This window comes from Equus caballus, chromosome 11 (genome assembly GCF_041296265.1).
Source record: "Equus caballus isolate H_3958 breed thoroughbred chromosome 11, TB-T2T, whole genome shotgun sequence".
In the NCBI taxonomy this organism is placed as follows: domain Eukaryota; kingdom Metazoa; phylum Chordata; class Mammalia; order Perissodactyla; family Equidae; genus Equus; species Equus caballus.
Genome location: NC_091694.1, coordinates 44,652,178 through 44,667,913, shown reverse-complemented (window position 1 = coordinate 44,667,913; position 15,736 = coordinate 44,652,178). Strand labels below are relative to the sequence as shown.

The 15,736-nt window shown below is 44.5% G+C and overlaps 1 protein-coding gene across 2 annotated transcripts in view; it reads right to left on the bottom strand.

Moving 5' to 3' along the window:
• Positions 1–15,736, bottom strand: part of NXN (nucleoredoxin) — a 138,583-nt gene that overhangs the window by 85,418 nt on the left and 37,429 nt on the right. Inside the window, exon 1 of one of the 2 annotated variants that reach the window (XM_023653182.2) lies at positions 4,450–4,748. The exons of the other annotated variant lie outside the window; for it this stretch is intronic. Within the exon in view, the coding sequence (XP_023508950.1) occupies positions 4,450–4,515 (66 nt within the window). The 5' untranslated portion in view covers positions 4,516–4,748. Of the gene's footprint in view, positions 1–4,449; positions 4,749–15,736 lie in introns of those variants that run through there. 2 annotated transcript variants of the gene reach the window in all.

Here is a 15,736-nt window from a genome sequence, read left to right as displayed (position 1 = left end):
AGGAACTGATGATAAATTCATGGAACAATGAGCACAGGTAGAGGAAAGAAAGAAAACAGGATGAGTAAAAACATGAATGTGAGTAGGGTGGCAGAAAGGAATTACATTGGAAGAATAAGTGGGATTACAATTAGGACCTTTGGAGTATAGAAAAGTAAAACTCTGGATGACCTCTAGGAATTATTTCTAAGAAAGGAATAAAAGTGAAAATTAATTAGCACCTAGTGTGACACTCACCAGCTTTGGTGCAGGGACAAAGAAAGACTATTAACAAGGATACCCTGGAGCTGGAAGCTGGCATGGCAGTGGACCCAGCAAAGCAAGGGGGACAGTTCTCAGAGACCAAGAAGCACAACACTAAATGGGAGGCCCCTCATAGTGGGAGGAGTTGGAACTTCCAGGGTTTTCCCCCCTAACCCTAACCCTAACCCCCAGAGTTTTGGTCTCCAAGCAATCAGTTCTGTGTTCTTATTTCTATGCTCAGTTTGAAACCACATTTTGAAAAGGCATTTCTTGAAAGGCAAAGACTGGGAGAAAAATACTGACGCTCTAAGAGCTCCTGTCTAGCTGCCAAAGCATTGTTTTAGTCAAATGTCAAATGAAAGGGGAGAAACAGAATGATGATTTTATTTGAATTGCTTCCAAGGAAAAGTAACCTCCAGCAAAACACTAGGCCCACTTTGCTGGAAATCCTGGCGTGTCGACAACAAAAATGGAAGTAGAAAATTGCATCTTCCAGAAAGCACAGGATCCAATAGGAAAAACTGCAAAGGAGTGCTGTGCAATTGGGTTCCCGTGGCTCAGGATCCATTTTATTCTTTTCTACTTCTTCCTACTGAAAATGAAATTATTTTAAATATAATTTTCCCTTACAGGGGGCTTTAGGAAATGATTAAAGGTCAAATCCCTTGTTTTAAGTAAAATTAATATGTTAAATTCCAAATTTACTGAACTAAAAAAAGTAGAGAATGAAAATAAATACAAATATATTCCAGAACTTTAAAAGGTGATTTCAGGATACGGTTAAGTGATGGTTTCTCTTGGTGGAATGTGAAATTGCACCCCAGCTAGATTAGTAACAGAAATAACCTAGGAATCGAAGTTCTAAGTGTTCACGGGTTCTCGGGACCCTTGTGGCCCAGAGGTGAATGTTATGGGCAAAGGGGAGAAGGAAAAGAAGAAAAGATGGCAGTGACCTTGGAGTCGTGAGACTACTGCCAAGTACCAAGGGCCTTAACATTGTGCTTGTAAGTTACAGCAGCCACCAGGCCTCTAGGTCAGTCACCATCTTAACCTCTTAGAAATTTTCTTTTTTTTTTTTTTGGTGTTTCATTATTTATTCTTTTGTCCCTCAAATTTTATTGAGGTATAGCTGACAAATAAAAACCGTATATATTTAAGGTGCACAATGTGATGATATACATATACATTGTGAAATGATTACCACAATCAAGCTGGCTAACACATCCGTCCCCTCACGCAATTACCCTTTTGTGTGTGTGGTGAGAACACTTAAACACGCTTTTAGCAAATTTCAAGTACACAATACAATATTATTAACCACAGTTACCATGCTGGACATTAGATCCCCTCCTTAGAAATTTTCTAACCAAGTTGAAGGCAGGTATTTTCAGTGGGTCTTTTATCTTCACTCCTTAATCACATTTATGAGACACTCACAATGTGTCCTGTCCTGTTACACACTGTTACAAATCAAACAGACTCTGCCTCCGATGAGATTGCTTGTTCTTATGTGAACAAAGGGATGAAGTGTTCCATGTCTGTGACTCTTTCACTCATGAACCGAAAGCCAAGCCACAGGTGCCACCTTGTCATTTGTGGCAATTGTCCCAGACCCTCCTTGTTCCTTCTCAGCCTACTCCCACACTCTGATCATGTGGCCGTCTCTTTCCTGACCCTTGTCTTCATGTCCCATTTTTTATTTCACGCCTACTCCTTGAACTTACCACGGGTAACGATGGGCGCCTTGGCTTGGCGTTCGGCTCCCCTAAAGGACTTGGCTCAGCCCTACTTCACCATCTCAGCCCAATTTAGACCACCCTATTCAACCTCCTGGAGGTAAACCCCATCTTCCAGCTCTACAAGAGGAAGATACAGAGTACATCAAGGGAGCGATGGGAAGAGTAGCTAATTCTCTCTAGGAAGGCTTTGCAGGGAGGTGATGGCCACACCCAGTCTCAGAGGATGAGCAGAGTGGAGAAGGGTGGGAAGAGCATTCCAAAAAAAGGGTATATAGCACATTAGTGAAGAAAAATAATGTGTTTTGTAGTCAGTTTTGCAGACAAGAACCCCTAATGGATAATAATAAAATGTTTACTGAGCTCCTACTTTATGGAAAGCACATGATCCAGTACAGGACCTGGCACATAACAGAAACTCATTAAGTGTTTGTGGAATAAAGAATATCAGTTTCACTTAAAAAGTAAAGATGTATGTCTAAATCAGAAAATAACCTATAACATTATCCTAGGAGAAGTGCCCAAAAGAAAAACAAAAACCCAGAAAATGTGATATCACCTCTCCCAAGACAACAGAGCTTTTACCTTCTGTAATCAGAGAATGACAATGAGACTGTGCTCGGCCCGGTCCTTTGTGCCAGAAACAGAGCCACAGAACCCTGGGGCCAAAGGATCTGGTCTTGATTAAGGTTATTTTCCTTTGCAACATTCAGTTTGGAGGGAAAAGGAAAGAGGATCTACAAGGAAACTGGAGGAACCCAAGAGCATCCGTGAGTTTCATCACAGCCTTTCACTTCCTTGGTGAATGGGACTCGGGGAACTCATAATCCCACCTTCATTCGGCTACTGAGTCAACTGTTCCTTTCAGTTCTAACCACCTTCTGTCTTAGCTTCTTGACTTAAAAAAGGGTTTGGTTGAACCCTCGGTGAATTTAAGGACTCAGATAACAGATAAGTTTGCACAGTCCCTTTCCTTATTAAAAATGTTTCTGACGTGATTGTTCTAATTAAACAAGCTTGGTTACAGGGCTCTGTCAATGCAGTATGATAATTCCTACATCCTAAAATGCTATTAAATGTGAGTATTGTTGTAACAACAAGGAAAAAACTCTCTAATCCAAGCATGACTGGAAGTTAAACTAATGCAGCTAGTTTTGGGAAGCCTAAATCATTTCTACATCCCTACTCTTATGGTCATTTAAGGAATCTGTGTCCTCCAGGCCTCGCTCATTGAAATCCCTGCATTCATCTCATTTGGCCCTCAGATGGCAGAGAGAATGGCATCAATCAGCATTTATCAGGTAGTACAGAGCTCTGGAGGCAAGCACCAACTGGGAAAATAATGTTGGAAAAGAATCCAGAAAATCCAACTGGATGCAAAGCAGTCCTGGTAGAAAACCCCTGGCAATACCCTCCATTGGATCTGGGCTGACCACACTGGTGTGGGAGCTCATGTGGCTATACCTCCCTCTGCTCACCCCACAAATTGATATTCACTGACCTCCAGGCCATAGAGAAACACGTACTCCATCTCTCTCTGCCTCAACTTCTGCTAGCATCCTAAGTATCTTCATCACCCATCTAGATTGTTCACTCAATTCCATAATGTCCTCCATGCTGAGGACCTTGACCTCCAACTCCCTTTAGCATGGCAACATCCTAAATTTTTAACACCCAAATACCCTCAAATCCAAAATTGCAAACTTAGAAATTCTGATTCCTATCTTTCCATTTCTCCCAGCCAGCTACCTCTCCTGCCTTGGGGAATCTGACAACATCTTATGATTGTTTAAATTCATCCTAACAAGCCAACATGCCCACATGCCTGTCCTCTCAGCCAGGAGCACCTGAAGACACCTAGGCCCCACTGGAATCTGACTTCACAACCCAGCAGTGCCTACACAAACCTCTTGGCCTTGGTGCACACCTAGCCTGCCTGGGCTTGGCATAGTCTCTTATCCCAGTTGCTCCAACATTCCCAGTGCCAGTATCCAGCTCCCTCCAGATCTGCAGTGCTCTCCCGGGCACTCAGCGCTTATCCAGATTTCCTTACCATCTAGCCTATACCTCAGGGTCAGTCTCATCAGTTGTAACCTCCTTGAGAGCATCTACGACATCCTCAACTAGCTCTTGATTTATACTGCCTCGCTAATCCATTCTCCAGTCAATGATTCTCTTTCAGCTCCTTTACTGGTGCCCACAGCAGTTGTTTCAAAAGTTGGCCAGGTCTTCTACCCTACGGCCATTCACTCTCAACAATTTTGTCTCATCTTCACCACGAAACGAGAGGGCATCCAGTAAGGACTCTTCAGGTCCCTCCTCATCAACTTCCCGTCAATCTCAGAAGTTGGTACCCACCTCCCACAACCAACTCTTCCACCCATGCTCTTGCTCTTATCCCAAAACTAGCATTTAAACGCTACATGACCTTTAAAAGTCACTTAACCTCTGTGTGACCTAGTGTTCTCACCTGTAAAATGCAGAGAAGAGGGTTTATCTCATAGATTTGCAGAGAAGATTGAGCGGGACAACACATACACGGCACTCAGAACACTGACTGCACATAAACAGTATGTTCCTTTACAGCTCCCTCTCCGTCTCCCCCATCTACAGACAGAGCCAGGTCTTTACAACCTAAAAAGTAGCTGTTTATCCTCAAGCAACCGCTTGCTTTCTCTTGCAGCACCAAGCTTCCTGACTCACCGCTGCCTCTTCCTTATCCCTGCTCACTCCTTGGCTCCCTGCAGGCAGCTGCCCTCACAATTCTACAGAATCCACGCTCAGCGATGTCACCAATGACGACTTTTTTTTTTTTAAAAGATTGGCAACTGAGCTAACAACTGTTGCCAATCTTCTTTTTTTTTTTTTCTTTCTGTTCCTTCTCCCCAACTCCCCACAGTACAGAGTTGCATATTCTAGTTGTGGGTCCTTCTAGTTGTGGCATGTGGGACGCCACCTCAGCGTGGTCTGACGAGCGGTGCCATGTCCGCGCCCAGGATCCGAACCGGTGAAACCCTGGGCCGCCGCAGCCGAGCGTGCGAACTCAACCACTCGGCCACGGGGCCGGCCCCACCAATAACTTCTAATGGCAAATCCACTGTCCAGTGTTCAGTCCACTCTGCCACCTGAAACACTGCCCTCCATCTCTTCCTTGAAACTTCTGCTGGCTCTCCCGGCTCTTTCGCTTCTGCAGTTTGTCCTTCTTCGTCTCCTACACCAGCCCCTCTGACTGCCCGCTAAATGCCAGGACTCCTGGTTCCACCCTTGGCTTTCTCCTCCTCCCCCAAAGATGAGCTCATCTGCTCCCACAACTTGGACAACGCCTGGTAGCTAATGATTCCTCATTCATTCCTCACCCAGCCTCTCTTATGGTCTCTATCTGCCTGGTGTCTCCCCCTGGTTATCCCAAGGGAACCTCAAACCCAACATGTCCAAACTGAGGTTACTGCTTTCTCCAAACCTGCTTCTTCCCCTGTATTTCTTTTTTTTTCCTGCTTTTTCTCCCCAAGTCCCCCCAGTACATGGTTGTTTACTTTAGTTGTGGGTCCTTCTAGTTGTGGCATGTGAGGTGCTGCCTCAACGTGGCCTGACGAGCGGTGCCACATCCACACCCAGGATCTGAACCAGCGAAACCCTGGGCCGCCGAAGCGGAGCACACAAACTCAATCACTCGGCCACGGGGCCGGCCCCCACAAACCCCGTATTTCTTAGATAGGCTGATGACATCATTATCAACCCAGCTCGCTGCTTCAAACTTCTGGTAGTGTGCTGGACAGAGGGCATAATTCCAGCAAACCCATTTTAGTGGGTACCTGTGACCATATTGGTAAAGAGAAATAGTCATGCACGTGGATTCCAAGTGTAAGAATCATTAGTCAGAAATGAGATAGGGCCACAAATAAAATCCAAGGGCTACATTCCAAAAGCAAGAGCTTAAGAAAAGACCTAGTTAGTTCAACGGGGTGGGGGTGGGGGGCCTCTAGTTTGGAGCTAATGCAAGAGAGATGTGAGAAAGCGAGAGAAAAGGCCCGGAGGGAGCTCACTGCCAGTTCTTACAAGGGGCTGCGTGACTTCCAACGGCCTGAGCTGTGCTCATCTCCTCCCCACTTCTCACTTCAACTCTGATACCCACTTAGTCCCACGTCCCTCTAAGTTCCCCTGTTCTACCCCGCTTGCCGCCACAAAGCCACCAGTTCAGGACGTCTGTTTCTCACCTTACAAACCACAACCACTATTAACTGTTCCCAGCTTGAGTCTCTCTCATCGTCAATCACTCTAAACCATAACTGTGATCACACCATTTCTCCGCTTTAAAGTTCTCAATGGCTCTCGACCACCATTAGGAACAAGCGCCAGCTCCGCTGGCCTTCACAGCCAGGCCCCGGCCTGCCTCTCCAGTTTCCATCCAGCATCACTACAGCCACGACAAACCACTAGTACTCTGCTGCCCTGGAACATGCCATGCTCTGAGCCCTTCGCCCAGCACACAGGTTCTCTCTCCTGTCTGGAACACCCCTCCTTGTCCCACCCCTCCTACAGCCAACTGCCATCACTCCTCATGAATGCGCAGTGGCAAAGGCTGATCCTCCAGCCGGGCACTGCTCCTTTCTCCAGCCATCAGGCTTTCTCCAGCCATCTGTCTCCCCTGCGCATAATGGGCCCCTCAAGGGCAGGGCCCTTGTCTTCTTCATCCAGGTTACATCCCCAGGCGGCGCTATTACAGTGTCCAGCATAGAAGAATCAAATAGCCATTTAATGAGCGCTAAACATTTACAGGCAGCATCTTCTTTAATCCTCACAAGAACTAGGTGGGCACTAATTATCTCCATTCACAGGTGAGTGAGGCTGGCCAGCAGCTCAATAATGTTCCTGAATGACAAATCCACTTTACACTGTGAATGGTTATCGCTATGCAGCCTTAAAGAGACCCTGAAGAAGGCCAGGATTATTAAGGAGACAAAGGCTCTGACCATTCCCTCACACAACGTAAAACCCTGAAATCCTCTGGTAATGCTTTTCGAGAGACTCTCAGGCTCCTGCATGGGGTGTACTTAAAGCATCCCTACCCATTGCTGCCCCTCTCCCAGAAACTCAGTTTCTTCATCGTTGGAGGCCTCTGTTTCACCTGTGACTACAAGGCTAGTTATTCCTTCATAGATGGTTAAGGCTGAGAACTTCGCTCACAAAATCTCTCAGAAATCCACCAATTAAAAGCTCGTTTGGATAAAATGGATACTCTCAGAGGAAAATATAAAAGATCAAAACTGACTGAAGAAGTGAAAAACTTGAGTCTAACAACAATCACAGAATATCTATACATTCTTGTCAAATTACCATCTGCCCCAAAAGGCACTGGGTTCAGACAGGTTCACAGGCAATTTCTTTCAAACCTCTAAGGAATAGATAATTATCATGCTATTTAAACTATTCCAGAGGCGAGAAAAAAACTAGTGAGTGATCTGTACTTTTTTCTTTATTCTTTTTTTATGTTTTTTGAAACTCCACACAGAGCATGTATTACTTTAATAATGAGAAAGAAACACTAAACCTATTTGACTTATAGGAATTTTTAATAAGGAAATAATTATGGATTTGTACAAAATTTTATCTATACACAAATGAGTGTTTATGTATAATCTACAGGCAAAAATCAGGAAATGAAAATGTCCAACACTGTATTCATTTATTCCCTTTTTGTTTGCAGACCTCCAACATGCCAGGCACAGTGTCAGGCCCGGGGGATAAAAGGGTGAGCTAAACACACAGTCCCCATCCTCATGGACTTTACACTCTTGTGAAGAGACACACATCAAATAATCTCCAAAACACATACATTATAAACTCAGATAAGTGGCATGAAATAAATACGTAGATTACAAAGAGGGCGCACGTGATCCTGGGAAGAGGGCCTTATCTGGGGATCAGAAATGATGGAACAACAAGCAACTGTTAAAACTAGTGACGTGATGGGCTGGCCCGGTGTCTCGGCAGTTAAGTGCACACGTTCCACTTTGGCGGCCCGGGGTTTGCCAGTTTGGATCCCGGGTGAAGACATGGCACCGCTTGGCAAAAGCCATGCTGTGGTAGGTGCCCCACGTATAAAGTAGAGGAAGATGGGCACGGATGTTAGCTCAGGGCCAGTCTTCCTCAGCAAAAAGAGGATTGGCAGCAGTTAGCTCAGGGCTAATCTTGCAAAAGAAAAGGACATGTACAATTCTGTGGTATTGAGGACATTCACACAGTTCTGCAACCATCACCACCATCCATCTCCAGAACTTTTTCACTTTCCCAAACTCAACCTCTGAGCCCATTAAACACTAATGCACTGATCCGGCTCTCCCCAGCCTCTGGCAACCACCGAGCCTCATCTGATTTTAACATTCAAAGACCAAGCCTCACTCTCACTTTCAGGGTAAAGTACCTTATCTGCTAAACTCCCCTCCTGAGAAAAGACTGCCCAGGTAAAGCAGGCAGGAGCTGGAGTTTTATAGAGCTGAGAGACAGGTCGAGGGGGCAATTTTGGACAATCAGAAGATGAGAGGTGGGGGCGTGGGAGTGGGAGGAGATTCTGAAATAGAGATGGGAAGGCAACGTAACTGCTTGCTTTGAAGTTTGGCCCGGGGCCTTGGGAGCAGTCAGTGCGTTCAGGTGCAAGGACTACTAATCGTAAACGTCCGCTCCTTTCAGTTCAATGCTGATTGCCTCTGGCTGCTAAGAGGCACGCGCCCATGTGCGTGCACACACGAAGACAGTAGGAAGGAGGGTGGCAAGGAAGAGATATAGAAACTTAAACGTCAGAGACTCAGGCCTCCCAGGAACCAAATGCAGGAATTTCCTTCACAATACTCTTAACAGCTGGCCATGCAGCACCTGTCCGAACACATCCAAAGACAGGGGGACAACGGAGCCCTGACATTCCAGAGAAGAACATCCAGACAGCTTCATAAATCCCCAACCCCATAAATACAGAAAGAGTTGTAGAGCCTTCAGGCTTTTTCCTGATTTTTTTTTTCAAATGCCTCACCCCCCCACTGCAAGTTAACCCCCTTTGTAACTTTCTCCAAAACTATCTCACCAGAAAAAATTTTGTCCTGGCTCAAGCAACTGCTAAAACTTTCATGAACTTCCTTGTTTCCCTATGAAGCATATGGTGGCCTTATTCCCACCACAGCAAAATTTATCATTCTAGTCTTTCATTTATCCAAACTCCTTTTTCTTTTTTTCTGGCTAAGACCTAGCCCTTCTTCAGACATCTTGGCTTTTTCTTTCCTAACATCTTAATACGAGAGCAGCTCGTTTTCTTTTCCAAAGAGCCATTTTTCAAAAAGAAAGTTTTAATTAGTTAAGAGTTACAACTGAACTGCAACTCAAGTCTGTACCTCAGCAAAATTACAAATTACTACCTGTCAGGAACTTTAGGGATGGCTTAAAGCTCTCAAAAAAATCAGGGCAGTGTTAAATCTGCAAATTCTAAGGATATACTGTCTATGTGGCTTTTTTTTCCCTCCTCCTTCCCTCTATTAACAGCAGCATCCCACATACTCTCAGGATTTATAGAACAAGTAACAAAAGCATCTAGTGTTAAATACGTTTGCCCATCTTCCCACCCAATGTAGCCAGGAAAAACATTTAGAACAACCTTGGAAGGTGAATGTGGAATCTGATGGAGGGCTGGAAGGAGTACATGAATAGGAAAGAAGTGAAAGAAACAACAGGTAGCCAGGGGCTTTGGGCTGATCTGGTTAAACGGTGCTGCCGTCCAAGGGCCCTGGGCTCCGGGGGCAGAGAACAGAGGGAGGTAAAAACGAGACAGGCTGGAAGGAAGAGAGGTGGAGCTAATTTCAAAATATCACAGGAAGACAGCCCTGCCCATGCCCTCACCAGCTGTCCTTTAATTACTCAAATCTGCAGCTAATGTTCCTTCTACTACCTTGAATCTCACCAGCCGGAGGGACTTGTGTCAGCAAAGTCAAGTCCTCTGAGAAGCTGGGCTGGTGGTAATTAAAAAAGAGGGGAGGATCAAGATGAGAAAGGAAAATCACAGATTATAAGCTGGAAGCAGACCCTGGCCAAAAATCTGGAAGAATTCTTTATTTCACAGGACTGTTGTAAGGAACTAGTGAGAATGCAGATGAAGGTTCTGCAAATAAAGTTCTACAGTGGCCCCTCCCCCATCCAAGGTTTCAATTTCCGCAGTTTCAGTTACCCACGGTCAACCACAGACGTCATCTGCCCCTGACATCCAGTCATCCACAGTGTCATGGCCAGATGATCCTCCTTCAGGGGAATGGTCAGAAGGTCAATAGTAGCCTAAGGCTACGTCACAATGCCCATGTCATTCACCCCACTTGATCTCATCACATGGGCACTGTATCCTCTCGCATCATCGCAAAAAGGGTGAGAACAGCGCAATAAGATATTTTGAGAGAGACAGACCACATTCACATAACATTTATTAAAGTATATTGCTATAATTATTCTATTGGGTTATTACTTATTATTATTTATTACTAGTTATTGTTGTTAATCTCGTGCTGTGCCTACTTTATAAATTAAACTTTATCATAGGTCTGTGCAGGAAAAGATACTATATAGAGGGTTTGGTACTATCCGCGGTTTCAGGCATCCGCTGGGGGTCTTGGAACGTAAGCCCCATGGATGAGGCGGATACTGCATACAAACATGCTACTATTAAAGAGCCTGACGATGAGCAAGAGTCGGAAAGTGGGGCTTTTGACGGCTCAGCACCACTTCTTCAGAAAGTGACATCTAAGTAACTTCATGTCTTTCTTCAAAAGTAAAAGTGGCAGTTTGGGGAAAGGTGGCATACCTGGCTTATCCGACTTCACAAGGAAAGCTTTCAATGAGATTTCAATGTGGACAAGACGGAGACCTGAGGGCTGGAGAAGGTGGACCGGTAAGTGGCCAAACCAACATGGGTCCAAAGTGCGGATTATTGGACGAATATTCATCCAGAAGGTAGTTTCATGCTGTGTTCTAAACAAGTCTATTCTGGTCATGTTCAGCTCAACATTATTCTTAATTCCCTTGAAAAAAGACATCAGGGAATATTACAAACACATACAGATATCACAAAACTAGGAGAAGACAAGTAAACGTTATAATCAGCCGTGCAAATGCAATATTCAGAATTTTTATGAACTGTTTGCATTTAATCTCCATACAGTAAAGCCAAGGCCTTAAACTGGTGAGCTGCAAATGGGCTTTGTTTGGCTTACCCAATGTTAAGAAAAAAAATTTAGATTGGCTAACATGTAAAAATTAGCTGGTTTCACATAAAAATCCAGATTTTAAGCTTGAAAAAGCAGAAGACCTCATTCCTGCAGGACAACATCAGCTGGAGGGAGTGCTGCCTCCTCCCTTGGATGGGCGTGGCCATCCATTTTGGGCACCCACATGGCCCAGTTCATTCCACTTCACCTGCCTGGCCTCCTACTGGCATTTGAGTTGGTGACTCCTGCAGTAAATTATTGGTTCAGATTACTAAATGTGTCCAATTTACTGTAAATTTTATTTGATTGTGCATTAAACTCCAATTCAATCTTCTCCCTTGCAGGTTTTGCTCTTGCAAGAAGACCCAACATCTGATCACAATGTCATAATTATAACCCGTACATTCAGAACATCTCAGTTTTTCAGTGTGCTTTCCGATCGTTTGATTTATTTGATCATCTCGATGTTCTAGAAAGTCTAGGCTTATTTTATAAGAAAGATCAACTAGTTAACAGGGACCAAAGGTAAGATTTCAATTCAGGGCTTGGGTTAAACCTTAATCTACCATTTCCCACCCCTACCATGCACCCCTCAATCCCCAAAGACAGCCCTCATCCCAGGCTTTCCCAACCGGAGGAGATGTGAATCCAGATTGCAAAGCCACTGGCTGCTCTGGAAAGAAGACAGTATTTGGAATCCTTGCTTTACTTCCCTTTTTAATCTTCTAAAAAAAACTGTATAGTGTCTAATCCAAAGACAGCTGATTCTCATTTACACTTAACCTGTGCTGAACTCACATACTAAATTTTAAAGCTCTGCTCTGGAAAAGGCATTTTGCTCTTTAAGATCTCCTTGGTAACACTCGTAATTGGTATCTAGGCTACAAAAAAAAAAAGTTTGGAACCAATCAGTGACTGGAGTTAGAATAAAATCCAATTGGAAATCCAGCTCAGGAAAGTTCCAGGATGACAGCTGTGTAGCAGACTTCGAGAACAACCTGTCCAGAATAGAGGAAGACTGGAAAAGTCCCAGGAAAGGGGGACTCTGCAAGGTAAAAAGGGGCACTCAATAGAACATCTGATCGAATCGAGTTTTAGGGGGGAAAAACTGAGGACATAGTCAAATAATACAAGGGGAAAAAAGGCAATTAGAAACCAGGAAAAACAAAACGCCATACAAAAAAAATGTAATCATAACTTACCACTTGAATTTGCCGTGACAATATTTACAGATTGTCAACTATACACAGAGCATGAATTTCAACCTGCACACAAAGCACGAATCACAGTTACGTAACAGAATGTAAACATCACCAACTGTGACAAGGTAAAAGTGAAGGGAACAGAAAACAGGAGGGGGAGGGGAAAGAGAACCAAAGGGCAGAGTAGAAAGACACCAACATCCTTAAACCATGAAAAGGCCTTATTGAAGGACAAGGATTAAAGGCATAAGCATGTTATTTAAAGCTCCAAGTGTAATCAAGAGAACCATCAATGATGATGGCTTCATATCAAGAGAACTGGGAAGGCAAGGTAAGGCCAGTTTAAGCGGGCCAAATAGTCATCTATTGTGGCAGAAAAGCAAAAAATAATGTTGAAAAAGGATTGATAGAGAAATAGCAGCAGGAACATATATTATTTAGAGGTATAGACGTTACTACCAGAATTTAAAAAAAGAAAAAAAGCCACAACACTTAAAAGTGGTAGCTTTTGGGAAGAGGAAGACACAGTGAAAGATCGCCTTTTTATTATAAGCCTATGTAGACCGTTTGATTTATTTTTAGCCATAAGCATATATTATTTAATTTTTTAAATGTTTTTCATCTATTTGGGAACCTAGGAAAAAGCTAGGATGTAGAGCATCTGAAGTCTGTCTCCCAACCCAGCGACCAACCAATGGTGCACGGTTGTATCTTAAGTCGTGGTTCCTAAAGGGTGATCCCTGGACCAGCAGCAGCAGCATAACCTGAGAACTAATTAGAAATGCAAATTTGGGGGCTCCACCCTCGACCTACCTAGCGAGAAATTCTGGGGGGGTGGGCCTAGGAATTTTTTTTTTTTTAGGAAGATTAGCCCTGAGCTAACTACTGCCAATCCTCCTCTTTTTTTGCTGAGGAAGACTGGCCCTGAGCTAACATCCCTGCCCATCTTCCTCTACTTTATATGTGGGATGCCTACCACAGCATGGCTTTTGCCCAGCGGTGCCATGTCCGCACCCAGGATCCGAACCAGCGAACCCCAGGGCACCAAGAAGCAGAACGTGCAAACTTAACCGCTGCACCACTGGGCCGGCCCCCAGGAGTCTGTATCTTAACAAGCCTTCCAGGTGATTCTGATGCAGACTTGGGTTTGAAAACCTGAGTTTTCAAAAAGTTGAGTAAAACAAAACTCAATGGCAGTTTTTGGTGCCATCATCTTCTCTTTGGCTAAAGTGTTAACTATCCATTAAGGACACCTCAGGAGAAACTTGAGCCTCCTCTAAGAAAAGACAGTATGTCTTTTAGAGGAATCTCTAGCTGGTTTCCCCAGGATCAGGGCTGGAGACAGGGCACCCCTGCCCTGTGTGAGTCCTGGTGGGAGCCAGCAGCAAGGACCCATCACAGGAAGACGCTTCTGAGAGGTACCCATTTGCCACAGCCATCAGTGGGCAATAAGCGGGCTGGGTGACTCCTTGGCTGAGCAGCTGAGTGGTTGGAAGTGCCTTGTGGCTGGTTTTGCATAAGTCATCTGCTATTATAAGGATGCAAGAGGCACTCCACTTCTGGCTCCTGACATTCTGAACAGAGCTCTCAAATATCCTTGGGCTATTTCTGACTTAAAATAGACCAAAGTGGGAGTAAGGAAGCAATATGTTGCATCCTATATACACTCTGATGATGGGCTCCAGGGTATATGCTTTCCAGCTTCTCATTTCTGCTTCTCTTTGGAGAAGACCAAGTTCCAGGAATGGAGAGAACATTTCATGACTGCCACCATTTCCCTCTACAGAACCCTTGACAGACACAGCCACCAGACAAAGCCTCAGAATCCTTCTTAACACTCAGCTTGCAAAGCTACTACTTATCAATCAATGTTGGTAAGCAAGATGAAATTTATCATTGCTGGTTCAGTACACCCAAGTATTTTGTTATCAACAGAAGCCCCAAAGGATGACACAGTTACCCTGGAGTCTCTTAGTAGGAACAGGTGACTGTCATTAATGATTTATAATTTTCTGCATATTTTCCTTCTTAGGGTAATGAATTTCATACATTTATTACTGGCTACATGAAACAGGACTCAATTTCATTTCTCCTAAACAGCCTTGCTAGAATTTAGGTCCAGAGGTTGGTAGGGTGATCTGTGGGCTTAACTATCCTTAATAAGGGAAATTAAGGTCGAAATTTCCAGAAACCAATTTAGGACTAGTCTAAGTTCCACCTAAACATAAACAGAGCAATCTAAATTTTCAGTTCTGGTCCTTTCCTTCAAAGTGCTTCTAATACAGTTTGGAAAGCAAAATGAAAAATACAAATCAACACAAGAAAGTGCCAAATTGCCGACAAGAAAATAGCACCAGAGTTTCCCAAGAGGCGATATTCGAGAGTTGGAGAAGGCTTTATGGAGGTGGATTTGGACAGGCAGAGAGCAGAGGGGAAGACATTCCAGGCAGGGGAAACTTACGAGCGCAAGGAGAGGAGAATGGGAACAAGCCTGTTGTGTGGGGTCACCGACATGGGGTGCCTGTTGGAGAGTGGTGAACACTGACGGTGGACGTGGGCAGGGGGAGCGGCGCCGGCAAGGACGGGCCGGGTGCACGGGCAACTGAGCACCGCTGCTCTAAGGCATGGCTGAGCGAAAACGGTGCTGAAGAAAGATGAGTGTCACGCCCTAAGGGATGAATGAGGCTTGGCAAGGTCCAACAGAAGAGATGGAACTCCGTTCTACTTTCTTAGGTGTCTTCTGGGTACAATAACACTGAGGGGTCTGCAGTCTCTCCCATCTGCCATCCATAAGACAAAGAATTCAGACCAAATTCCTGCCACTTCCTCCTCTGCCCCTGCCTTATCAATCCTACCAGTCCCGTCATGTCACTGCAGCCAGCACCATAAGAAGCCCCGAAGCTCCTCCAGGCTACCTGAGGGCTGGGAAATCACTGGCGGATCTCATGGGACACGTTCCTAAGGAGTGCATGACAGAGGCAGTAGGGTATCATGGGGGGGGCCTGGGCTTGGAGTCAGCCTGCCTGGATTTGATTTCCAGCTGCATCGCGTGCCAATCCGTGATCTTATGAAAGTTACCTCACCTCCCTGTGCCTCAATTTCCGCATCTATAAAATGAGGCTAATAATAGCACTTACCTCACAGGGTTGTTACATAGACTAAATTAATACACGTAAAAATTCAAACAACGGCTTACACACAGTAAGTGTTCATTAAACACAGCTATTATCAGTGGTATTATTATCCCATATATTAACTATACTAGTTCTAAGATTATTTTTGTGGATTATTGATTTCAAGTCAACCAGTTCATGAGTTTTTC